At 48.6% G+C, this 24,234-nt stretch overlaps 5 protein-coding genes across 5 annotated transcripts; 3 read left to right on the forward strand and 2 right to left on the reverse strand.

Moving 5' to 3' along the window:
- Window positions 1–851: 851 nt before the first annotated feature.
- Window positions 852–3,656, forward strand: ddiA (putative DNA damage-inducible v-SNARE binding protein Ddi1; the record flags this gene model as incomplete). Its single annotated transcript, XM_023234089.1, has 4 exons — window positions 852–878; window positions 1,418–1,479; window positions 2,322–2,935; window positions 2,989–3,656. The coding sequence occupies 4 exons, from the start codon at window positions 852–854 to the stop codon at window positions 3,654–3,656; spliced, it is 1,371 nt and encodes a 456-aa protein (XP_023088971.1).
- Window positions 3,657–9,165: 5,509 nt separating this feature from the next.
- Window positions 9,166–16,412, reverse strand: AO090005000465 (putative non-repetitive nucleoporin; the record flags this gene model as incomplete). The annotated part of the gene is made up of 7 exons (XM_023234090.1): window positions 9,166–9,226; window positions 10,679–11,286; window positions 11,339–11,968; window positions 12,020–12,108; window positions 12,157–14,631; window positions 14,686–15,002; window positions 16,372–16,412. 7 exons carry the CDS (start codon window positions 16,410–16,412, stop codon window positions 9,166–9,168), a joined length of 4,221 nt encoding a protein of 1,406 aa, XP_023088970.1.
- Window positions 16,413–16,467: 55 nt separating this feature from the next.
- AO090005000464 (uncharacterized protein) lies at window positions 16,468–17,373 on the reverse strand (the record flags this gene model as incomplete). The annotated part of the gene is given in 4 exon segments (XM_023234091.1): window positions 16,468–16,758; window positions 16,818–17,051; window positions 17,067–17,171; window positions 17,260–17,373. 4 exon segments carry the CDS (start codon window positions 17,371–17,373, stop codon window positions 16,468–16,470), a joined length of 744 nt encoding a protein of 247 aa, XP_023088969.1.
- Window positions 17,374–17,730: 357 nt separating this feature from the next.
- Window positions 17,731–18,568, forward strand: AO090005000463 (5-formyltetrahydrofolate cyclo-ligase; the record flags this gene model as incomplete). The annotated part of the gene is made up of 3 exons (XM_001817475.1): window positions 17,731–17,824; window positions 17,878–18,387; window positions 18,447–18,568. 3 exons carry the CDS (start codon window positions 17,731–17,733, stop codon window positions 18,566–18,568), a joined length of 726 nt encoding a protein of 241 aa, XP_001817527.1.
- Window positions 18,569–19,607: 1,039 nt separating this feature from the next.
- On the forward strand, window positions 19,608–22,962 carry AO090005000461 (nuclear import receptor MTR10; the record flags this gene model as incomplete). Its single annotated transcript, XM_023234093.1, has 5 exons — window positions 19,608–19,739; window positions 19,830–19,937; window positions 19,975–20,247; window positions 20,355–21,075; window positions 22,946–22,962. 5 exons carry the CDS (start codon window positions 19,608–19,610, stop codon window positions 22,960–22,962), a joined length of 1,251 nt encoding a protein of 416 aa, XP_023088968.1.
- Between the last annotated feature and the right edge of the window lie 1,272 nt (window positions 22,963–24,234).

Below are 24,234 nucleotides of genomic sequence, written 5' to 3' on the forward strand. Positions count from 1 at the left end.
ATTTCGTCCATCGTTTCAGCTTTCAAGTCAGCGTGGAATGTAATCAGGGATCCAAGATTATCTAGCCGTTCTTCAAATCGCAGGCACGACTGTATTGTCGGAAGTTCTCTGAGTGTGTCAAGCAAAGAGGTCCAGCTTCAAGATCAACCTCCCGAATCCCGATCCACCACCTATAGACATCCGCTCAAGGAAGTCATCGTGTCAACTGCCAAGTTGCTAAGAGGGGAAGCACGTCTCGGTCATGTGGTATTCCAGTCAACTACAGTGGAAGATGAGTTGCCTGTTTTTGACTCATACCACCGTGCCACGCTGTTCGCAACGGAATCATCTGCTAAATTCGTCTCGAGTTGTGTTTGGAATCTGGCTCAATTAAAGCGGTGGTTGCGTGGGTCGGATTCAGCCGTTCTAGACTGGCAAAGGTACAGTGCCAAAAAAAAATCCAACGCTTCATAATCAATCCCCGCCCGAGGATAAGTTTTCCACGATCGTCCACCTATGATGTGCTGAGTAGCATGGTATGTACGACTGCATGTGACCCTCCCTGTACGCAGTCAGTTCCAGACAGAGTAAGTAGGGGATGTCCTCATACGTTAGTTTCATGCACGCTAGCAGTTTAAAGCCCAATCCAAAGCAGCTATTCCACGCCGCACGCCGCTTGTCAGCATCGCAGACTCAATCACCCGTTATGATTGCCCCATTCAAAATTCGAAGATGAGTCTAATAAGATGACCACAATTGCTAGGAAAACGTTCCCTTCGCAGCTACTTGCCTGCTGCAGGTGGAGTGTTCTTTTAGCGTCAACACTACTACTAGTAGTACTAAGCCATAGGGATAGAGAATGCATGAGGCATATGTCGCACGCAACGTTTCTTGATGATGTGAGCTTTATGGCTCAATGTGGCTCAAAAAAGGGCAGGGACGAAAAGAGGGGAGAAAGAAGAAAGCCGATGTAAATAATTCTCAGAATAAACATAAATAAGATAAGCAAATGGTAAGGTAATAAGATCTTCGTTAACAGTCTGGGAAGTGGGGGAGCAGGTTAACAGGGTGGTGTGTTTCGAGGAAGTTTGACCTATATGTAACTAGCTCAATGCGGTAGAACGCCTTTTCAACCAACTGAACCTATTGAACCAATAAAACCCCCATACCGGAGTTAGTCCGTTGCTCCTAGGGTCCTCCGCCTGCTGCAAGTCTTCGTGATGATCCGCTGTAGAAGGCCGATGTGGGTATGGAATACATTAGTACGGTACGGTACAGCTTCATACTTGGAGAACACCCTCTCCAATCTAGATCAGAATTTGAGATGAATAGAGAATTTTCTTGAAAGTCGAGCCCAATCTTTCAGAGCGACGACGACCCGGCTTAACCATAAACAGAGTAATGTAGCGTTCTCTGGCTACTAGAATCTTAAATTTAGGAAGAAGGGAATTCAAGAAGTTCTTTGCAACATGAGAGATTACCGATACAGGAAGTATGTGTGTATATATATATATCCCTGCACCATGCACGGATGAACACCTGATTTTTAAGTTTTCATATCACGACCTGAGAAGAAAAATTGAAAAGAAATATAATAAAAACACATAAAATATCTTATTATACTTCCTTCCTCTATGTGTCATTTTCTTCTTCGGTCCTAGCTTTTATCAGGATCTAGGCAAAAATTTGTAATGAAGAAGAACGAGAGAGAGAAGATGATGGACACTCATGGATCGAGAAAATGGTGACGCATGGCACGGTTACCTAATCTGGGAGAAGTTCATTTATTCGCCGACCGCGGTTGATGTCCTCAGGAACCAGAAAGAACTAACGACTCATGACAACCAACTGCTTATTATTATTCTACCTTTTCCTCGCTCACCGGAAAACCTGACCATTTTGATTTTTTAGTCGCCTCCCTTCTCCAAGATATCCCTGTCTTCATTACACTTGTCCTCCTAGTCCTCCTTCTTTCCTCGTTCCCCCCTCCTCCTTCCTCTCCGTACCTTCCCCAAAGCTCGTGACATCCTATTCCGGCCGACTTGTACTTTTATAGCCCTTGTGAATTTTTTCCAATCGACGAATCGCCATCTTCAACTTACTCTTCTCAATTCAGTGTCATATTTTTTTTTTTGTAAAATACATCACACGTCTCTTGACGTCGATTCTGAAACGTTGCATCTTGAGTTCAGTTCATCCTGTGGGAGCTTTGGATAGCTTCCCCGCACTACAGCTCAGACACCATGTAAGTGGGACAAGAGAGCAAAGGAAATAAAAAAATGAAAAGGGTCCCCTGGTGATCATCAACTGTACCATCTAACCGAAAGTAAAAATGAATATAGGCGTATCACTGTCAGTGTCATCCGACCGGACCAAGCCGATGCTGATATCATATCGCTTGAGGTGGGTGGGGACATGACCGTTGAGCTTCTCAAAGCTATCGTCGAGAGCGAAACCTCCGTTCCCCCGAGCGCCCAACGAATCGTCTACAACAATCAGTTACTCGGAGATGATGCACGTACCCTTGAACAGGTTGGAATCGGGGAAGGAGATATGTTGGGTGTCCATGTTACGCTGCGGAGTCCTCAGGCGCCCACCCGCACTGCTGGCGGCCCTAGCGCTCCTGCTGCGCAACAAAACCTCCAACGGCGTCAGGCGATGAACCCAGATCCCGAGACCATCCGGTTACACATTCTAGGCGACCCTCGAGTGCGCGAAGCTGTCCGACGGCAAAACCCGGAATTGGCAGACGCAGCCAGTGATGCCCAGCGGTTCCGCGACGTATTCCTCAACCAACAGCGGCGGGAGGCTCAGTTAGAGGCTGAGAAGGAGGCCCGGATTGCAATGTTGAACGCAGATCCGTTCAACCCGGAAAACCAGCGGCAGATTGAAGAGATCATTCGCCAGAATGCGGTGACAGAGAACCTCCATAACGCCATGGAGCATCATCCGGAATGTGTGTTCAGCCCTCTCCCTCCTGCGACAGAATGACTTTGCTAACTGCCATAGCGTTCGGTCGCGTGACCATGTTGTACATACCAGTCGAAGTCAACGGCCACAAACTTAATGCATTCGTCGATTCTGGCGCCCAGGTCACTATCATGTCCCCCGAGTGTGCGACCGCGTGCAACATCATGCGTCTGGTAGACCAGCGATACGGGGGAATTGCTAAAGGAGTGGGCACTGCGAATATCCTGGGGCGCGTCCATTCGGCTCAAATCAAGATCGGAAGTATGTTCTTGCCATGTTCTTTTACCGTGATGGAAGGCAAGCACATTGATCTCCTCCTGGGTCTGGATATGTTGAGGCGGCATCAGGCCTGCATCGACCTCAGGAGGGGAGCACTGGTCATTCAAGACCAAGCAGTGCCATTTCTGGGAGAGGCAGATATTCCTAAGCATCTGCAAGATGGATTCGAGGATGAGCCTTTGGTCAAAGGTGCTGACGGTGCCGAAGTCGGCGCTCGGACGGGTGCAGTTACTCATCAGGCACAAGGGCCCGGTGGCGCCAGCTCATCTACGGCACCTCCGTCTCGTCCAGCTCCGGCACAGTCATCCCGGTGGCCACAAGATTCCATCGCGAAGATCACCGAGCTCGGTTTCACTCGGGAGGAGGCTATGCGGGCACTAGATGCAGCTAACGGGGACCTCGACGGGGCCATTGGCTTTCTGATATGACATGTGAATTCCAGATGCTATAGATTACGAAATCTTGACGTGTTTCCGGTACCTTACCGCTGCATCACGCCGTCATTGAGCGGTGGAGACAGCGACTGTTGCCCAGATATCCCAAAAATCCTGTAATCGACTCGCGTCGTTGGGTGGATGAGAGAGGACTCTGAGGGACGGGCGGGGCGTGTCATTGGCCGAGAGACACCCCCCATCTGCATTTCAGTTATATCGGCTGCAGCTTACAGCATTATCAGCTCCATCCTTGGCCTCCCTGGCCTGTGCCCCTTGTGGCGCTGCTGGTCGAGTCAGCGTAGCGGTCTAGTCTCCCCAAGTATGAATACAAACATTATCTGTACTTGCGGTGAATGCATTCTATGCTGTGCCTCGTAAATGAAGTCTCATGTAAAGTGGAGCCTCTTCGTCTATTTATTTTCATGCCTTTAGATCAGTCACGTAGCCCTAAAACTAAGTAGTTCCACTGCAGAAGGTGGAGCGCAAGATTCCAGCCTCGCATTGCGATCTAAATTTGCCATTGACTCCTCCATCCGTGATCTTGAAATTATGGTACTTTCAGAAGTACTAGTATTAATCCCAACCCGGACCTATATTCTACTCTAATCGGTCTATACACGGGGCCCAACCCATGTCCAATTTACTCACTCTTAGATTTACTCAGCAGCTTCCCCCGCAACCTAAAGAGCATGTCCAACGCCATAAACGCCCCTGGACCAAGATTAGCCGCCACTGATCGCCGGGCTGAAACCGCGAGACATAAAAAAAGAAACAAAGGAAAATGATAAAGAAAACATAAAACCACAAGCGTGAAACAACCACAAAGAAAACAAAACAAAAAGTAAAAGTAAAATAGAAGTAAACTTACCAAGCATCACATAAGGCGCATACAACATAGTCAAATCCTGCTTCTGGGCGACTGTGCGATCATCCCAGCCCCAGACCTCCGCCAAGCAAGCACTCGAGGTCACGAATGATTGAACTCCAAACACCAACAAATGCATCGGGACCAAGGGATCATCTGTCAGTATCCTTTCTGTTAGCTTCCGATATTTACGACATGATTTATTACCCGACTATCACCATTCATCCCCGACGGTCAAAAAAATAAAGAAAAAAAAAAAAAAAGAAAAAACTATTAGGCTATTTTACCTCTGAGCAAAGCGCCAAGAGCCCAGAGACTCAGCGGTGCGTGATAGACAAGTTCCATTGCGATAAAGGTGGAGAACCACGCCGGAGCGGGCTCCGAGAAGAATTTGTCATGGTAGGTTGCTATGTAGAAGGAACGGATTTGGTGGGAAAGATTAGTCTGGAGGATGGAGGGGAGAAGGGGGACTGTGTCGACCACTGGATTGGTGCGTTAGTATTGTTCCAATGTACCGATATGTATGTGGAGAAGCCTTCTTAGGAGGGGGGGGGGGGGAGAGATTTACGGAAAATGATAGGGAGGTGGATGGCGAAAAATATGAAGTAGATTAGGTCGCGTTTTCGCGATATGAGAGATGCATATTGCACCATGATGTCGTATCTAGGAGGTGGCAATTGGCTGGATTTGATTAATCAAATATCCTTTCCTCGATATGTATGCAGGTATGTTATATGTGGTATGTGTGGGATAGAGGTCAAAAGTTCTCGAGAGATAACGTCGTGACTGCTGTCAACAAGCGGAAAACCAACATGAGAAGTCAGATCAGGTGATCCACAGGGACAGCAAAATTAGGCAAGGGAGGGAAGAAAAGGACGGGAAAAAGCAAACATGCGCAATCTCTCTAAAGGCCCCCGCTGTTCATCGATGACCCGAGAAACTGGGAAGAAGATACGCAGGACTCCAATTTGCTTTTTTCTCACTGCACGAGGCCTAAACATAGCTTAAGCTTAGGTACGTGGATCGCTACCTCCTATTATTTTTAACGGTTAGTTAAGTTTAGTGTCCCAAGAACAGTGACCCGGTGGTTGGGACTCAATGCTAATCGGTCTCTTTGCTTTTTCTGAGATTTTGACCTTGCATCATATCATGCTTTGATCTTATCAGTTGAAGATATCCTGAACAGCAATTCCAGGAAACACTCTCGACTCCCCACCCCCTTCCCTCGCCGTACACACAAGTGATTCCGACAGGGGATCGAGGACGGCGTAACCGCCAACGGGTAACTACACGAGACACCCGGTTTTAGTAAGTCTCACCGCAACTTTTACGGAAGAGTCCTTTGCCCCCTTGTCCGTGTCCTTGGTGAAGTTTGTAGTGCAAAAGCCCCTAATTTATGATGGCCCCTGGAGCTGATCGTTACCTCGACTTCCCGCCGTTCCGGAACCAGATTGGTTGGAGGAAAAAGTACTGCAAGGAAGAGCTGCGCTCCCAAGCCTCTCGCAACCTGCAGCATTCCCCACCAATATCATTCACATTTTCTTTTACGCATTCTGCAGCCCAATCCAAGGAATTTTTCGAATGATGGCCTATGATGTACTTTTTATGTCGGTCGTCTTCACCAGTAGGACCGGTCCGGTCATCCTTGGGGCGGGAAAAAGTTGCTTTTTTAGCGCCAAACCATGGATAGTACGAGGACTAGTCGATTGACATGGGTACCTTAGGAGTTGTGTCTCTTTCCCCGGAAGTTAGGACGGAATTTGACCGCCAGTATAATTGCGAGGTCTCTCACAAATAACCTTCGCAAGGTAGCCACTACCCGACCGTTGGCGTCAACCTTGCAAATCCTTTGCTAATGGAATCCTTGGTCCCGTAAGAAAATCTCGGAAGTGTCTCTGAAACCAGACCTTGGTCATGAGCTCCAGCCAGACAAGTGCCGAGGTACCTCAACGTTCGTAGTAGTGGTCAGTCAACACGATAGACACAAGCATTTAGGCAATATGCCGGATGGCTGCAACTATCGGCCTCAATTGCAATTCGACTCCTCCAGGCCCTGAGAAATACAGAAGTGACCCCCAATGTAACTGCTGTTTGACCAAGAACTGATCTATCTATCATTTTGTACGATACACATGTACATACATAGTACATGTTCTGTACAGACGTACATTATCAGACCGATGCCCTAAATCCTCGGTCGAGGCTTCGATGGATCTTCCAAAACGGCTACGGAACGCCTGCTACCGCTTCACGACGGCACCAGTGGTCCTTCGCGAGAGCAAAAGTCCACTGATGTGCCTTCTGTGGGGAACTTTTTTGATAAAGAGCTCACGGGGGGAAAAGGGCCGCATGGCCGAAATGAGTACTCCGATATGAACGTCATGATCGCCTTGGCTCCAAACGAGCCCCCTCGGCTCCATTGAGCCACCCGGTAGCGGGTCAAAATGGCTACTAAAAATGTTTAGGATTGTTCTTTCAACCCACTAGAAGCCACGTCGAGGAAAACCATGTGTGACCCAAGATTGGGACACCAAGGTTTTGATTCATCTCCACTCGACGGCGGGTCCATAACAACAACAAAAACACTACCCGATTGCTTCATTGGGCAACTCCATAGAAAATTTGGAAAACAAAAGGAAAAAGGGGGAAAATTACAGTTTATCGGAAATATTCTTTCTTTGGTCGATCATTACACCAAGGATTATTCCAGTCAAAGCAATAATTTCATTAGTGGCGAAAGAGAAGCAACGCAGAATCTCAGTGTCGCACCCACCCGTTATCACATCAATAATCACTCCACCGACATCAGCAGACAAGCTGTAATGTCCAGTTATTGGGCCACAAGTTACATAATGCATGAGGTCTTACAGTAGTACGAGCATTAACGGGGACCCTACCGGGATATTACGCCCTTTTCCTTTTCCTTTTTAGCTTTTTTTTTTTTTTTCTTTTTCTCCCAATCGAAAGGGATGCAAGGGGATGCATGATAGCCGCGACTGAAAGCTACTATAAGACACTGGATGGGGACACTATTTACTTATTGGTACGGCACCGATGTATCTCGGGCGACTACTGCACCAACATGCAATTCCGCGAGCCTGTTACCGGGGATCGAGGAGACAGACCTAGGCTAGCGATATTGGCCCAACGTGCATGTTGCATAGGCTCCACCCTCGGCTCCTTATCGTTCGTCCGGTTTGCGCCAGATTGAGCGGTGAAACCGCACCAGAAACAAATGGAATACACACTTACAGACAGAGCCAGTCCACCGGAGCACGCCGGGAGCAGGAAGCAGACTGTGCCCATCGTCGGCGCGAGATCCAATCACTATAGTAATCGGCGACCTGTGCCCGACATAGTTGCAGCTATGAGGAAAATTGCCCTGCAAATCCTTTGTATCGTCCGATGCGGAAGCTATATGAAATGTACGCCGAGGGACCCATTGGGTCTCTTGACCGCTTCCCTCTGACCTTCTCTAACTCCTGCTTTGTCTGATCGTGTCTCGTCTGTTCTGTTTATCCCTCTCATCGCTTTCACCCTTTTGGAACAACGTTTAAAATTTTCATTTTTTTAGGGCCTGCTTTTTTCTGACTGGCCCGTCGACCTGCCGCCGTCCTCTCCACAACCCCCGGTCTAATCTGTCGAGACCCGTTCAGGTCCTCAGGAGCGAATCCTGTCCCCTGTCGTCATGGCATCGCATTCGCTCGAGACACTTTTTTGTTCGCCGCCATGAATAATCTTGCGCATCCCAAGCGCAAGGTCGCTGCCGGAGATGAAAGGGATAGCACATACGGAGTAGTCTAGTCATGTTTAAGCGAAGCTCCGTTGAATCCTTAGATCGTTTGTGCCGCGTGGTGGCATTACATCCACTTTTACCCAATATTCCATTTCTAAATTGAGCAATGGCCTTTTTTTTTTATCAAAATGCAATGACACTGGATGCGATATTATTTATACTCGTCTCCCTCTCATCTAAACTCCTATCTCTTTTCTTTTCTGTCTCATCAATATCCAACCCATCTTCTAGCAAGGATTTTTCCCTCATCATTCTTAATTCTTCCGCTTCTATATTTTGTAATCTCCCTTGACATAAAGTTTTAATAGCTTATCCTCGTCTAAGGCTGTTTTCATTCTCAACATGCCATCAACTGCCCCTGTCATAAGGCCTAAGAGCCAACCCGTCAATGCTCATAAGGAAGAGAGCCCCATCAGTTATGACATTAACATCCCCTACGTGGATGTCAATGGGGAGACCACCGCCAGAACCAGGTACCCAGAATATTTGCCGACATGGGACAAAATGTGGTTCGATCCACTGCCCCCATTCCACTATGACGATCCCGCGCTGCGCGTAGAGGATAGGTCCAAGCCTAACCTCTTGACTCCGGAAGCTAAAGTGACCGAAATCCAGCCGAAAATCGGCACCATTATTGAAGGCGTTCAGCTGAGCCAGCTCTCAGACGCCGCGAAGGATGAGCTCGCGTTGCTGGTTTCCGAGCGCAAGGTCGTCGCATTTCCCGCGCAGGATTTGATCGATGCTGGACCCGAGGCGCAGGAACAGTTTATGCGCCATTTCGGAAAACCGAACTATCAGCCTGTTTCTGGAACAGTGCGCGGCCACCCCGGCTTCCATATCATTCATCGCGACGGCAACAAAGAAGAGATCTCGCGTTTCCTGTCGCAGCGCACGACAACCACTCTGTGGCATCAGGATGTGAGCTACGAAATCCAGCCACCAAGCTACGTCATGTTGGGTCTTCTGGAAGGCCCAGAAGTAGGAGGCGATACCGTCTTCGCGGCGACCGATATGGCCTACAAGTATGCGCTCTTTTGCTCCAATTTGCTGATACCCCAAGATTACGGAGACTAATCAATTCTAGGCGTCTCTCTCCTACTTTCTGCTCCTGGCTCGATACCCTCCGGGCCGTTCACTCCTCCGCCAAAATGATCAACCACGCCCGTCTAACCAACAGTCTCGTCCGCAAAGATCCCGTGGATACCGTCCACCCACTGGTCCGGGTCCACCCCGTAACGGGCGAGAAATGCCTCTTCATCAACGGCGAATTCATCACCAAGATCCAAGGTCTCAAGGAGCCCGAACAACGCTGGCTCACCGAATTCCTCATGAACCACATCATCACGGGCCACGACTTCCAAGCCAGAGTAAGATGGCAACCAAAGACCATCGTTATCTTCGATAACCGCTGTACTCTTCGTAAGTTACAACCCTCATTAAAATCCCTTCCACCCACCCATCCAAGCAAATCCCGAAAGAAAAAACAATTAACGGTAAAAACCCGCAGACTCGGCAATCGTCGACTACCTAGACGATGACTACGGCGCAAAGCTCCGCCACATCTTCCGTCTGACCGCACTAGGCGAGAAGCCCATCCCTGTCTACGATCAGTTCGAGTAAAAAAAAAAAAATACGACAGCATCAGGCGAACAGCACATCGTCTTGCAATTTACGAATCATCGCTTTATCATCCCGGGCGTTCTGCGAAGAGTGCAAAAACCTATTGAGCGTTACGTTACTTCTGCTTGAACCCGGGTTCATTATTTTTTATCTTTTTCGGGAAGGAGTGCAAAAATCGTTGACTTTCTTTTTTCTTTCTCTTCTTCGCTGCATAGCATGCGTGCGCGGCATACGACTTATAATTCTTGGTTTTTTTTCTCTCTTTTTCTCTGCTTGGGATACCTATTCTTGTTCGACGCGATAGACGGTTGGATATGACTTTGGATTTGGATTTTGGTAGTTTAGACTTGTTAATCTCTCGCGAGAACTAGCTTATAGACATTGTTATTTGATCTACTTTGATATTGGTTGTTAACAGATTTCTCCTATTTTGATCTCGAATTAAAGATAGTACTTATTATCCTTGATACTATAAGACAAGACCCTACTTTATTGTAGAAATCTTCCATCTTTACATACAAACCACTCAATATTCTTAAATATATTGAATGAATGATCTAATGAGGACATATACCTGCTTGCCTACCCTGCACAGCCAAAAAACCTATGATATGAACCAACAGACAACAAAGAACTCCAGATGGCTAGCTAGTACAGTGGAATCAACGCACATAAATTGACAATAATGATATAATTTCTTTTTAGTTGCGCCACATAAGTGCATCCATTAATTACCGCAGTATATCTTCAACCCGTGTCCGCAGCTCATTGGCCAATTGCAATTGTTCCGGGGGAATGTTGCCGCCCTGTTGTAGCAGGAGCAGGGTCTCTGTGATGCGTTCGGCAACCACATCACTGCCGAAGACAGTTCCGCCTAGGCGGACGGTGTCGTGGAACCAGTGCTCAATGAGATAGAGAAGGTCCTTGGCGATGTATTTCCGGTTGGTGCCGTGGAAAGGTGCCTCATCGGTGTAGTACATGGATTCGAGGACAGTGTAGAGAGTTTCGTGAGCGACTCCGAGGTCGAGGAATAGATCGACAACCCATGTTGCTGGTCCAACACCACGTTGGTGTTCCAGCGCATAGCGCTCAAGCATGGGCAAAAGAGTAGGGATCGGGAATATTATCTCGGACATGCGCAACCGGCTTCCCAAGCTGCGCACCTTATCAATTACAGCTTCATATGGCTGAGGCTCGCCATTTTCAACGGTCTCGTCGTGCAGATCTTGTAGCAGGTGTTGCCACGTGGACCGGATATCTGCTGGGTTCCTGTGATCGGCTAAGTAGAATATTTGCAAGCAAATATCGTAGTAGCTTGCAGGGTCGGCATATTGGTTGAATAACTATAACTTGTCAGTGGAGGTGGAGTTATTTAGCGTGATTTGGTTGGCCTACCGTGCTGATATCCATGATGGGACCGTCAACATCTGCAAGAACCTGCGACCTGCGTTCTGAGGTTAAGCGCTTATCGTCTTTCAGACGCTGCAGAAGGTCATCCTGAATGTTCGCAAGATCTATGAGATTCGAGATATCCTGCAACAAGCGCTGTCGGGGCTGTCGCCCAACATCCGGCGTAAATGTCGAAGCGTTGGCCCTGGCACGGCCTAAATACTCAATTCTACGACCGAGAGGGAGAGTAAAAGCGCTCTGTGCCAGATGGAACTGAACCTTGGCAGCTTCGAAAAAGCGCTCTGACTGAGCATAGTACCTCCATAGAAGGTCTGCATGCGCAATATCATCCGCCGACTTCCGCTCGAGATAGGTAACCACGAATGCGGAGTTTGCATGAAGCAAGCGCTCGCTCCAGCCTTGCTCTAAGTACCAGTCATACAAGCTGGTCAAGAACACCTCATCGACAGAGTCAGAGATAACGCCATAAGCTTCGTTCTTGCGCTTGGCAACGACAGTGAGTTGTCCGTCAACAACACCAGGGTCGTGTGCTGCAAGGTTATCCACAGCGATTATAACCTTGAAGATCAGATCATAACATTGTTTTCTGAAATAGAAGTAGTCACTCCGAGAATCCTATCGAGCACATCAGCATTTGATATTCTCGAGCAAATCATATTGACCCACATTCTCCGGACGACCATCGACAATCCACGAAAGCGCCATATTAGCTTTGTCTGAACGTGCAGCAACATTGAGTGCAAGCTGGATAGCGCCTAGAGATTGATTAGCGCTGTCTTAGCCGAAGACTATTCAGTACATACCAGCGAAAAATTGATTGGAGATAAAGTTTTCCACTGCAGAGACCAGGTAATCCATTGGCAAGCTCTCGGAAACCTGCTGGAATAGGTGAAGGCTTTCATTGAGTAGATTGCGGCCTAGTTCAGAGTTAGAACCAGCTTCAGTGGCTCTCTTGAGCAGCTCCTGAGCCTTGAAGATCACCACATCCTCGGCGCTGCAGAAACTGCCGCACCGCCGCCGCAAAGCGTCAGCGACCGTTTCCACATTGGATCCTTTAGCAATGTTTCGGTTCACGATTCCCTTGACCAGTTCCTTCGCGATATCGTGGCCCTTGCTAGTACTGAAGAGCTCCTCGAAGGTGAGCTTCATGAATCGCTGCTTTGAGTCATCTGGCAAGGTGGCAACAATCTCGTCAACCCGTTCATCAAACAGAACTAGAATGAATGAAATGCCTTCAATGGTGTGAGATACAAGTTGAACAAGGGAATGCAGAGCGCGATGCTCCGCTTGAAGCGCAGTTTCTTCTTGCTTGGTTGACACTCGTGCCAGGGCCTCAGGTCCGCTTAGTCCCTCAATAAAGCTCTTGTTGGCTTTGAAGAACTCCTGCAACGCCGATAGATCACGTTGGATAGTTTGCAATTTTGCAGATGGAACAGAAGGCAAAATGGTTTGTGCCCCGCCTGGGGAGGGTCCAACTTTAGCAATTTCTTTCCTCCAAATTGTACGTAGCAGCCGAGACATGTAAAGAGCAATGCCTGCATGCCGGGGTGACGGAACCACAGAATCGATCGCCGGTGTAGAGTTGTCAGCTACCGCGTTTTCATTCATCGTGGGTCTGCCTCCATACTCAATGAAGACTTTGCGCGCAAATTCGAGCACATGGGGGTCATTGATCTGGGTCAGGCGCGAGTCTGCGGATATCTCCACGCCTTGGCCGCAGGCAACCGCGAGAGCAGTTGCAAGTGTTTCACTCCGACCATACGTACGAATAAAGTTCTTCACTTCACCTTCTAAGCCTTCATCACCGTCACCACCGCCGCGAACTAAGGCTGCAAACATGTCAACAAGACGTCGTCGACGAATGATATGGATGCCAGTGTTAGTCAAGATGGCAATTTCGGCGGCCGGGTTGTCAAATTGAACTGCAAGCTCGTTACCAAAACCACCTGGAGTGGCTAAGGCCGCTGTGGACGGGGAGCAAAGACCGACATCTTCTGCCCTACTACCCAGAGACAGCCAAATAGCCGTCTCGGAAGCATTGCCAGGAATGACATTTTCTTGGGAACGAGCAACGCGTCCAGAGTCAGGGGAAGAGACGAAGAGCGTATCTGTCTTCTGCGTTGGGTCCTTGCATGTGAAGCAAAAAAAGTAACCAGGAGGGTATCGGACAGTGAACCTGGTAGGGTCAAGAGAATGGATTGGAACCTTTGCTACTGACGGTTGGAAACGCCCTTGACCCTGGAAAGCCGGGCCCATTGGACTGGCGGAACCGCCATCGAAAGGAGGTGTTTTCACGTGGTGAGCCTGCATGCTCGTAGGCGCATTGGTACCGTTGGGTGAGGGTGACCAACTATATGAGCCAGTGGCACTCAAGTAGATCCGGTAGCCAGTAGCAGTTGTAGCCATTAAATGATACCTAGACGCCTCCGCAGCCGGAATAGGACTGATGGAAACGATCGGGACCTTGGGATTCAGAGTCTCGTTCGATGCAATTATATGCCCGATATTGGCGTAAATGTCCATAGCAGGCTTAGTGATCGCTAAAGCAAGGGTACCGTCGGGCTTCATGTGAAATACTCTAATTGTGGACGAGGAAGACAGTGTATAAAGCAATCTTCTGCTGTCATCAATCTCCATCTGCTCTACATTTTCGAACATCTTGTGCGTGAAGCTCGAGAAGCTTAGGCTGGGGGTCAGGGCCCCCAAACGAGAGCTAGTATGGTTGACCTTTGAGCAACGCCCTTGAAACCACTTTTCCTCTTGTTGATACGTGAGCTCATAAACGTCATTGTCGGAAGAGCCACCGAAGAATATGCGACCAGTCGCGTCCGACGACGCGATAACGTGAATGTCCAAGCCACGAATTGACGTCGACATGCCCGTCTGATACAATGTAACCTGGCGTGCACCTGTAGCGGTTGTCTCACAGCCCATGCCAAGTAGAATGACGTCTGCCGTTGTTGATACGACAAGCAAATGTGTGATCGAAGGCAAGAACACGCCAGGGCGAGGTTTAGCCAATTTGACCGCGTTAATGCTGTTTGGTTGGTCTTCAAAACCCACCAGCTGGGGGTTCGGGTGTGTATAGTCCCAGATGTAGAGTGCGTTGTCAATGGCAACCCACGCATGATTCAACTCAGCGAAAAGACCCATGCTCGTAGAGACCTGCGCTCGGTTATACTGATCAAAGATCTGGTCTGGAATGTTATACATCTTCACTTTCTGGAAAGGAGCCCATGATGGGGAAACCGGGATATCATAATCGGACGAGAAGCCTTCTGCACAAGGGGTCAACCATGCTCTATGTGGCTCAAAGCCCTGTGTTTACTTACGAGAAAGGTAGCTGTCTAGGTCAGGGTAGCGGGCTTCTTGGGTGAGCGTATCATTGACAGTTCGAGCTGCGCGCTCCTCAGTGCTTAAGGTCTGACTTTTCGACTTTGAGGCGGCCGGAGGAAGCTTCGGGAGAGAAGCTGGTGAAGGTTGCTCTGCGGGGGCAGGAGCTGGTTTCGGTGAGAAAGCTGGCGCACTCGGAACATTGTTCGGACCAGGAGTCTGAAAAAAAGCGCCGGGTAGCGGTCGCTGAGGTGTGAGAGCTGGAGGAAGGTTTGGATAAGACATGATGCTGGCTTGCAGGTTGATAGACGGGCGGCTTTGGGGGGGGAAGTCGTCGCGCTCCCCGGCGAGGTAAGTTCGTTCAGTGTAGGAAAATTAAGATACTGAGATTGGTAGAAAGAGAAGAAGGAAGCCGGGGAGAAGTCCAAACTAGACAGGGCGGATGACAGAAATCATCAATGGAGGCGTGTGTTGTTCCTCCAGAGACGGATAAGATTATTCAGACCGAATAACAGTCAAATCATGACAATTCGAAAGAGAGAAACAAAATTGTGCACGGGCCCGAAGATCGTGACTTAACCTCGAACGAGCTCTCCGCCTTTTGGCTTTTGTTTCCGCCGACAAAAGGTCCTTCCGTTGCTTTCTCGTGCCTCAATTGCACGGAACTTAATATAATTCTACTTTTCTACGAGTCGAGGGAATTATCTCTCTAGTCAAAAAATTATCTCTGCCATTTTGAGTTTCTTCGATCTCATCGCATAATGTTCCGCCCTCAAAGACTCACAGCTCGGCTGAACCTGCGCTCAGTACGATGGAATTCGACTACCAGCCCATCTACGCCGCCTTTGATGGCTAAAATCAGGACCGACCTTAAGGTTGCTATGCGTGCCAAAGATACAGCAAGGTGCGTGAAGTGCATGTAGCACACATCTTTCCAAGCGCGACGGCTAACATAGACCATAATATTATAGGTTGAACGTTCTGCGCGCTATCATTTCCGAAACGAACAACTCCTTGAAGACCTCATCCCCGATCCAAACTGATTTGCAACTTTTGTCATTGATTCGGAAGCGTATGACAGGAGCAAAAGATGCGGCACAACAATTCGCTGAGGCCAACCGGCCCGACCTGAAAGAGTCCGAGGAAAAGAACGTCACGATTCTGGAAGAGTATGCGAACCAGGTGGAGACAATAAGCCTAGATGATGTCAAGCAAATTGTGGCACAGGAGATCTCAAGGTTAAAGGAGGCGGGCCAAAAGGTCGAGATCGGGACGTTACTCAAATCACTGTTTGCTCCCGGAGGTGCCTTAGACGGCAAGCCAGCGGAGAGATCAGAGGTCGCTAAGATTGCCAGGGAGGCTGTTTCTGCCCTCTAAAGACATGAACCGATCGGTATGTATATTAGCTACTGTAAAACTGTAAATCTACTTCACTCCACGTTGGCATGGAGCCACTGTCAGTTTCCTTTGCATAAAAATGTGCTCAGAGGTCAAACCTGAGCTTCGAGCCTTCATATATCACGAATCATTAGATCTATATGAACTGCGTAAACCCATACATTCAGCAGGGATAGACAACTTTGGCCGGTAGACCGATAATATTAGATGATTGAACGCCAGACCGAAGAAATTCCTCCAGCGCCAGATTGTATGCAGAACTCCAGTGATCCCAATCCATAAAATACCATACCAAGCATCCCCATTTGACATGTTTACCGAACTCCATAGCTGCTGGGAAGCCGACTGATTAAGGCATCGCACCCTTTGAGCTTCTCGCTAGATCAAGAGTAAAATAAGGTGATGCCACCTAGAGCAGTCGCGAACACCCCAACCCACAGCCACCGGTCAGGGTTAGTAAGCTCCTCCTTTGTGATCAAGTTCCTCACTCCAGGTAACCGGTCCGTGTCGCGGGCGACATGACGTTTACTTTTTCCCGTCTCAGACACGGGGTTCAAGGTCGTTGTTGGCAGCATCTGCGGCGGCTGATATACCAGGTACATTGGATGCATTGGTGAATCATCAAACCTCTTGAGGTCTAGTCGTTGAATGCCGTGATAAGGATCTTTGGAAACCTGGAATGACTAAGATGGGATTAGCGAGGGCAGCATTCAAAGGTGTGGTGGAAAGGTACATTGAAGGTCTCTGTCTGATTGTATCTAGTGTATGTTGCTAGACTTGAGGAACAAGGATCTGAAACTAGCTGGCGGCCATCCGAGGCAATAGGAGTCAACTCAAGGGATCCGTCACTGTTCAAGACGAACTTTCCATGTTGCCATTGCATTATGCCTTTAGGGCACGAAGGATTCACAGCTAAGCATAACCCAGACATATTAGACAGTAGAAGCATCCGGTGCGCAGTGAAATACTAACGATTGGCAACAGCGCGATAGTATGCCTCTTCATAGTGGCCATCCTCCGTGAAAGAGTAGGAGATACCAGTGAGATTCGGTTCAAGGAATTTATCATTTATTGGATCATAAAAGTCCTATTAAGTAGAAGAAAGCGTATATTAGCTTAGAACGGGTGTTGACACTATGGCCTTCGATAAACAAACAAAGCGACGCAGAACATACCGGACCTGTAACAACCTTGCGGGACTTTGTTGACCAAGTGCCCACGAGGTCAGATATACTTGCTGCGCTCACGGCCGTAGCAAGCAGACTTAGAGAAAAGTATCGCGCAAGCATTTTCTCGATATGTTCTGCGACAGATATCAACAGATACTTGGGAGGTGTAGCAAGGGAAGGATCAAGGAATCCCAGGAAGGGTCCAATTCCACGGCCCTTTCTGTGGAGCATATTCAGGCACAACCGTCGATCCAACCACGCAAATCGTCCTAAAAAAGCCAATGTGCCAAGCCACGCTCGTGACACTGATACTAATTCTGAAACAAAGTTGACAAACATCGCCAGATCCAGTAGTTTGCCGTGGAGTACTCCGTACATGCCACTTTATCTGCTCTGGTTACCAGTAGTATACCTACGATCAACATCCGTTTTCCAACCTTCATCACTCCAAGGGTTTTACCACTTCCTCGTAGCAACATGATGACCGGTCTACAAACAGCTAAGAAAGATCTTCGCAGGAAAATGCGTGATGTTCTTCAAAAGATCCCCGCAGATTCTATCATCAATCAATGTCAGAGACCTTATCGCTTTTGACTCATCATCAAAGGTGCTGACACTTCATAGCTAGAATTGCCACAAGCAAGCTGTTCTCTTTAACTGAGTACCAAAATGCAAAAAGAATTGGCGTTTATTTGTCAATGCCGTCGGGCGAGCTATCAACTACAGCTATTGTGCAAGACGCTTTGATAGACGGCAAAGAGGTCTTCATACCCTATATCCATAATGTGGAGCTGCCATCGACGCAGCAGAAGACATCCATCATGGACATGTTGGCCTTGAATTCCATGGAAGAATTCAATTCTCTCGCCCCCGACAAATGGGGCATCCCATCCCTTACGAAAACTCAAGTTGATACAAGAAAGAACTGTCTCGGCGGTATCGGAGTCTCCCCCTCAGGAGCCGATAAGACTACAGATGGAGACTGGGGATTAGATCTGATTGTCATGCCAGGAATGGCCTTCGATCGCGAATTTAGGAGGCTGGGTCATGGTAAAGGATATTATGATCATTTTCTAACTAGGTACTCCAAAGAGGTTGAGAGTAAGACAACGACGCCAAAAATGCCTTTACTTGGTGAGAGTCCTCCCAACGCATGAACCACAGATTTTTATTCTCACCTAACCTTCGCCCAGTTGCCCTCTCTCTCAAGGAGCAAACTTTGCCCTCGACCGAACATATACCCGTTGCAAACCATGACTGGCCAGTAGATGTTCTCATCGTCGGCGACAATAGGTGCTTCGTCCGTCACCACTAATTTATAGTCCCAAAAAAAGAATTCCCTCTCGTGTCAGAACTCCGTGTATTTAATTGATGTGCAAGAGTGTCTCCCAGCGGCAACCCGTAAAAAGACATGATTAAAGAGAAGTAGATATTGTCGTAGCCTGGCAAAACATTTTTGAAATTTCTTTTCTGTATGCTTCCTAAGGCCCCTATGATCACTGAACGGCTTGGATGAGAGAGACGTTATCTCCCTTAAGCAGGATCTGGCCTACAAGAGAAATCTAGTTAGCCCGCTGACTGCTAGTTAAGAAAAGATATACAGATTAGCTCCATACCAAGAGGCCTGCGCTTCTCTTCTCCGGTCTTTGTAGCCAACCTGACCTCCACTGCATCATCAACGACGAGATTCATGAACTCATCGAATCCCTGATCAAGTCAGCTAAGTAACGCGTTTTTGCCCACATGCGATCACATACCCTGATCTTGCCCTCTATACGGAAAGCCAGTTGCTCATAGAGCCAGATCGAAACGGTGGAGCGCTGTTGAAGAAGCTTGAAAATAAAATGAATCGGCGCGAGCAAGGTCTTGCGACCACCTCCACCGCCTCCACGACCAGCCATGACGATACGCGATAAGTGGAATAAGGAACGGGTTCAAATAGGATGAGCGATTGATGCCGTACTCAAGCGACTGGTAGAGAGCTATTATGGTGGTTTGCGCGGATGTTGGAGGTTGGTTTAGCGTTGGCGGGCAAGATGAGAGAAGGAAGAGAGAGAGCTTAACTCGGGCGGATTCAAACCGCTTCGGGACTTCGCTGCGGCTCACCAACTTTTCCCTTCGGGCTCAGGCGTCACCACATCCCACTTCTACTATAAGGTCATTCACCCGATTTGCCCATCCACCACTATTGAATGATTTTATTTGTGCCTGGGCCTCTCCTTGCATAACTTCTTCAGGGGTTATTTAATGAGTATTCATGACCGTACTCCATAGGTGTTGAGCCTCCGGCCTGGCTGACCCCTCATCTCCGTTTCTTCTTCTCCCTCAACCAAAACATCCCACTCCAATCGACGATGGCCAGCAAGGAGGGTACCGCAGGGCAGGCCTTTGGCCCTGTTCTAGCTGCGGTCGCTACAATGCAGGGAAATGTTTCCAGAACCGAGAAGGCGCATGCTCATGAGTTTCTCGAGAAATTCCAGAAATCAGTCCGTTACCCCCCGACCCCTCACCCCTTCTCCGTACCAGTTCGCCTCAGCCCAATGTGTTCTTACTGACAATCCTGAATCATACTATAGGTTGAAGCCTGGACAATTACCCATGAATTATTGCAGTCTCCCGATGTTCCTGTCGAGGCTAAGTTGTTCGCTGCGACCACGCTGAAGGGAAAGGTGAAACGATCCATGGTCAATGGAAGAAGTACCCGGATGCTGATTGTTGTAGATCATGTTCGATCTGGACCAGCTGCCCGCAGAATCTGTACCCGCTCTAAGGGACTCAGTAATGAATCTCCTCGTCGCCTTTGCATCAGGCCCTCGCCCTATTCAGACACAACTATGCGTATGTTTGGCGAGCCTCGCCATTCAGATGACTGGCTGGAAAGATGTCCTCGCTACTGTCGGCTCAGCACTGGGGAGTAATGCTGGTGATTGCGTGTTGGAGTTTCTGAGAATCCTTCCGGAAGAAGTTACTGAAGGTCGCAAAATCAATCTAAGTGTATGTTCGACAGACAATATCCCACCTACCTACCCATCTATCACGCGATCGGCAACGGCTCTGCTTCGTACAACCAATAATTAAACTCTAATACATGGCATTATTAGGAAGACGACCTCATCCTCAGGACGAAAGAACTCTTGGAAGATAACGCAGAGCAAGTGATGCACCTTCTAATTCAGTATGCTCAGTCATCACGTATGTACACGTTCCTTAAAGCATTCACGACCCACTCCATACATATACTAAAGTTTATACCTATTTTAGCAACTGCATCTACCAATCCTCGTCTCCTGGACTGCATTACATCTTGGATGCGCGAGATCCCCGCCTCGAAGATTGTTGAATCACCCTTGTTAGATGTCATTCTGAAGGCACTTGACGATGATGTGTCATTCGAAGCCGCGGTGGAGAGTGTTTGCACCCTGTACAGAGATACTCGGGAGGTGGACGACTCACTGCCGATTATACAGACCTTGTATCCACGCCTAATGTCCCTTCGTCCAAAGATCGCCGAGGCTGCGGAGGCCGAGGATATGGATGCGTTCAGAGGCATTACCAGGCTTTTTGCGGAGGCTGGTGAGTCTTGGGTTGTGCTGATCGCCCGCTTACCGTCCGATTTCCGGGGCCTCGTAGAGGCTGTCCTAGAATGCTGCGCACGAGACTGGGAACGCGACGCTGTTTCACTAACTTTCGTATTTTGGTATGAATTGAAGCAGTATGTCACGCTGGAGCGGTATGCCGATGCACGGGTAAGCTATAGTGATGTCTTCTCCAAGCTGGTGGATGTTATGGTGAAGCACCTTGAGTACCCCCGCCCAGAAGAGGGTGAGACCGATCTGTTTGGTGGGGACCGGGAACAGGAAGAGAAATTTCGTCACTACCGACACTCGATGGGGGATGTCCTCAAAGATTGCTGCGCTGTGATTGGAGTGACGGAATGTCTCTCCAAGGCCTATCAGTTAATCCAGCAGTGGATTTCCAACTACGCTTCCCAGGCTAGCGATGAACATGTTCCAAATTGGCAAGAACTTGAAGCGCCGCTCTTCAGCTTGAGAGCTATGGGCCGCATGGTTGACCCTGAGGAAAGCCAGATTCTCCCGCAAGTGATTCCTCTGATAACACAAATACCGAACCAAGAGAAGGTTCGATTCCAGGCTATCATGGCCCTGGCCCGCTATACGGAATGGACAGCACAGCACCCAGAGACTCTTGAAGCACAGCTGAACTATGTTATTTCCGGGTTTCAACACAGCTCTCCGGAAGTTGTTCAGGCCGCAGCTCTGGCTTTCAAGTTCCTGGGTACTGACTGTCAAAAGCTGCTCGGCGGACACATTGCTCAACTTCATTCGTTCTATGAGTCTGTTCTTGATAAGTTGAAGCCAGCAAGTCAGGAGGAGGTGACTGAGGGTGTGGCGGCTGTGGTTGCAGTGCAGCCACTTGAAAAGATCTATGAGACGATGAAAATGTTCTGCAACCCGATTATGGCTAGAATCATGAACTTGGCGAACAATGCGAAGGACGAACAGGGCCAACGGGCCGTCGCTGGTACGTATATACGGATATTGAAGAAAAGGAGCATGCTAATTCTGTCATTACAGACCATCTCCAATTGATTACGATCTTCGTGCTAGTGGTGAATCCATATGTTTCACCCCACGAGGAAAATCCCGCTGTCAAATATTGTGGCGAGGTCTTGCCCATCATGACGACTATTGTCATGAACTTTACTTCATCTACTCCCATTTTGGAGCGAGTGTGCCGCTACTGGAGGAACATGCTCATCTCCTACCGAACAGCCATGACTCCGTTATTGCCTACACTGGCAGAGAGCCTCGCCAATGGATTCCAGGCGTCACGAGAAGGGTGCTTCTTGTGGGCCACTGATGCAGTCGTGCGGGAATTTTCCGAAGGTGCTGACCTCGTCGATCCAGGCACGAGTCGTGCCGTCTTCCAATTTTACGAGCAACAGGCGATCGCCTTCTTGCGTATTCTCAATGACTTGCCCCCGGAGAACCTGCCTGACGGTAAGCGCTAGACGAACCTGCTCTTTTTCTATCATAATTATATCTCCCCAGTTGCTGATCTTAATCATCCGTAACAGTGATTGAGGACTTCTATCGTCTTTCTTCGGATGCTGTCCGGTACTACCCCAAAGAGTGCATCACCTCCTCCCTCTCTGTGCCGATCTTCTCCGCAGCCCTGAGCGCCCTTACTTTGCAGCAGATCGACCCTCTTATTGCCACATTACATTATTACCATGACCTGTTTAGCTTCGCTTTCGAAAAGCCCGCAGTGTCCGATTTCACCACCTCGGATGGGGATCCGTATATGAATCCTCCGGAGATTCGCGAGGCAGTCAAACAGTTGATTGCGTCTCAGGGACAAGTGCTTTCGCAGCGACTCCTAACAGGAATGTTGTTCTCGTTCCCCGCAGAATGTTTCCCGGATGCGTCTGGTGTGATGATGTCACTGTTCGACTTGATGCCACAGGAGGCCGGGGCTTGGTTCCAGTCTACTCTCCAGATGTTGCCAGCGGGTACGATGAAAGCTGGTGAGGCCGAGCGGCTGCTGAAGGGCATATCCGACCGGGTACAATCGGGCGAAATCCGCAAGATCCGTACTCTTCTACAAGGTAACGCTTATCTTAACCTTTCTTCCCCCCTCCTCCTCCCCCTTCTTCTTTTTTTTTTGGTAGTGGTTCCCTCAAGCTAACAGCTGCAGACTTCACGAATTCCTATCGGCGACGAAATGTGGCACCTCGAGAAGGGTTGGGCCGGTTGGAGGCCACCCGGTTCCGGTTTAGCGGATAAGTTCTCCGTCGACCAGGACTTAACAAGTCAAAAACACCTCAGCTGAGGAGGTCGGGACTGGGTGATGCTCATCGCCCGCCCATGATTGGCCCCTGTGGCGGAATTGGGGAAAATGCCAATCCATGCAATTTAGTGCACTCCATGGGATCAGCAAGCAATACAGTACACGAAGCGTTGAGAAGCAGCCCCCCGACTAAGAAAAATGCAAACATAGATTACCCCAGTACCTGTATATGACTATATTTAGTTCATGCGGTCCCTTTGCAGGACGCATGGTGGATGATTTCGCAGGGTCGGGGAGAGCGATACAGTCGCAATAGCCCATTGTAATACATCAGTACAATAGCCAAAATTTATGGTTGGAAGAGGTAGACATGGAACAGCGACAACTTTACGCTCTCTGGCTCTCCTACTAGTAAAAAGGAGCTCCGGTATCGGGTTCAACAAGAGCACATGGCATATCCTAATAATCATATCCTGAAACGCAACTAGTTGGTAGAAGACCAACTGACCTTCTGCATGGGATCTTCCTTCAAGCCTGACACCACCAAATGAAAAAAAACTGCGTTGACTATGACCGATCACGATCACCAATTAGGTCATCTCCATTATAATGCTGACCAATTTGAGCCAGATATATAGCTCGAATGATTGGTGAGTCGTCTCTAGCCATTTTCATATTATGATGAACACAACCTTTCCCCTTCAAGTAATTAGCATTTGGTATTCATGATTCATTTCTCCCTTGGTGCACTCAATAGCCTTGTTTCAGACAGAGCCGCGTAAACGGGATGCCTTGAGTGAAATCTCCAAAACAACAGGTAACAATGTATATGCCGCATCAAGGGAAGAAAAATGGCGCACCCCTCTGATAATTGCCATGCCAGTAAAACTCACGTCCGCATCACAGTGGTGCAACTCAGCATAGACTCGAGACTAGTGATTGAAACACTTCTACCTGTTAAGCTTGGGGAAAGGATCAACGGGCTGAGGCTTATGCAGGAGCCAAAAAGCGCTCCGCACGAGACCTCGTAACAAAAAGTAAACGAGCTGATCCCGAAATGTGCAAGCATCTTGTAGGATCTCAACAAATCTCCAGCAGTGTCATCTCTAGCCCAGGGATGAGCTGGCTCCAGACTAGGCAAGCATGCTAACACCAGGTACCCAGTCGGGT

This window comes from Aspergillus oryzae, chromosome 1 (assembly GCF_000184455.2).
Source record: "Aspergillus oryzae RIB40 DNA, chromosome 1".
NCBI classification, from domain to species: Eukaryota; Fungi; Ascomycota; class Eurotiomycetes; order Eurotiales; family Aspergillaceae; genus Aspergillus; species Aspergillus oryzae.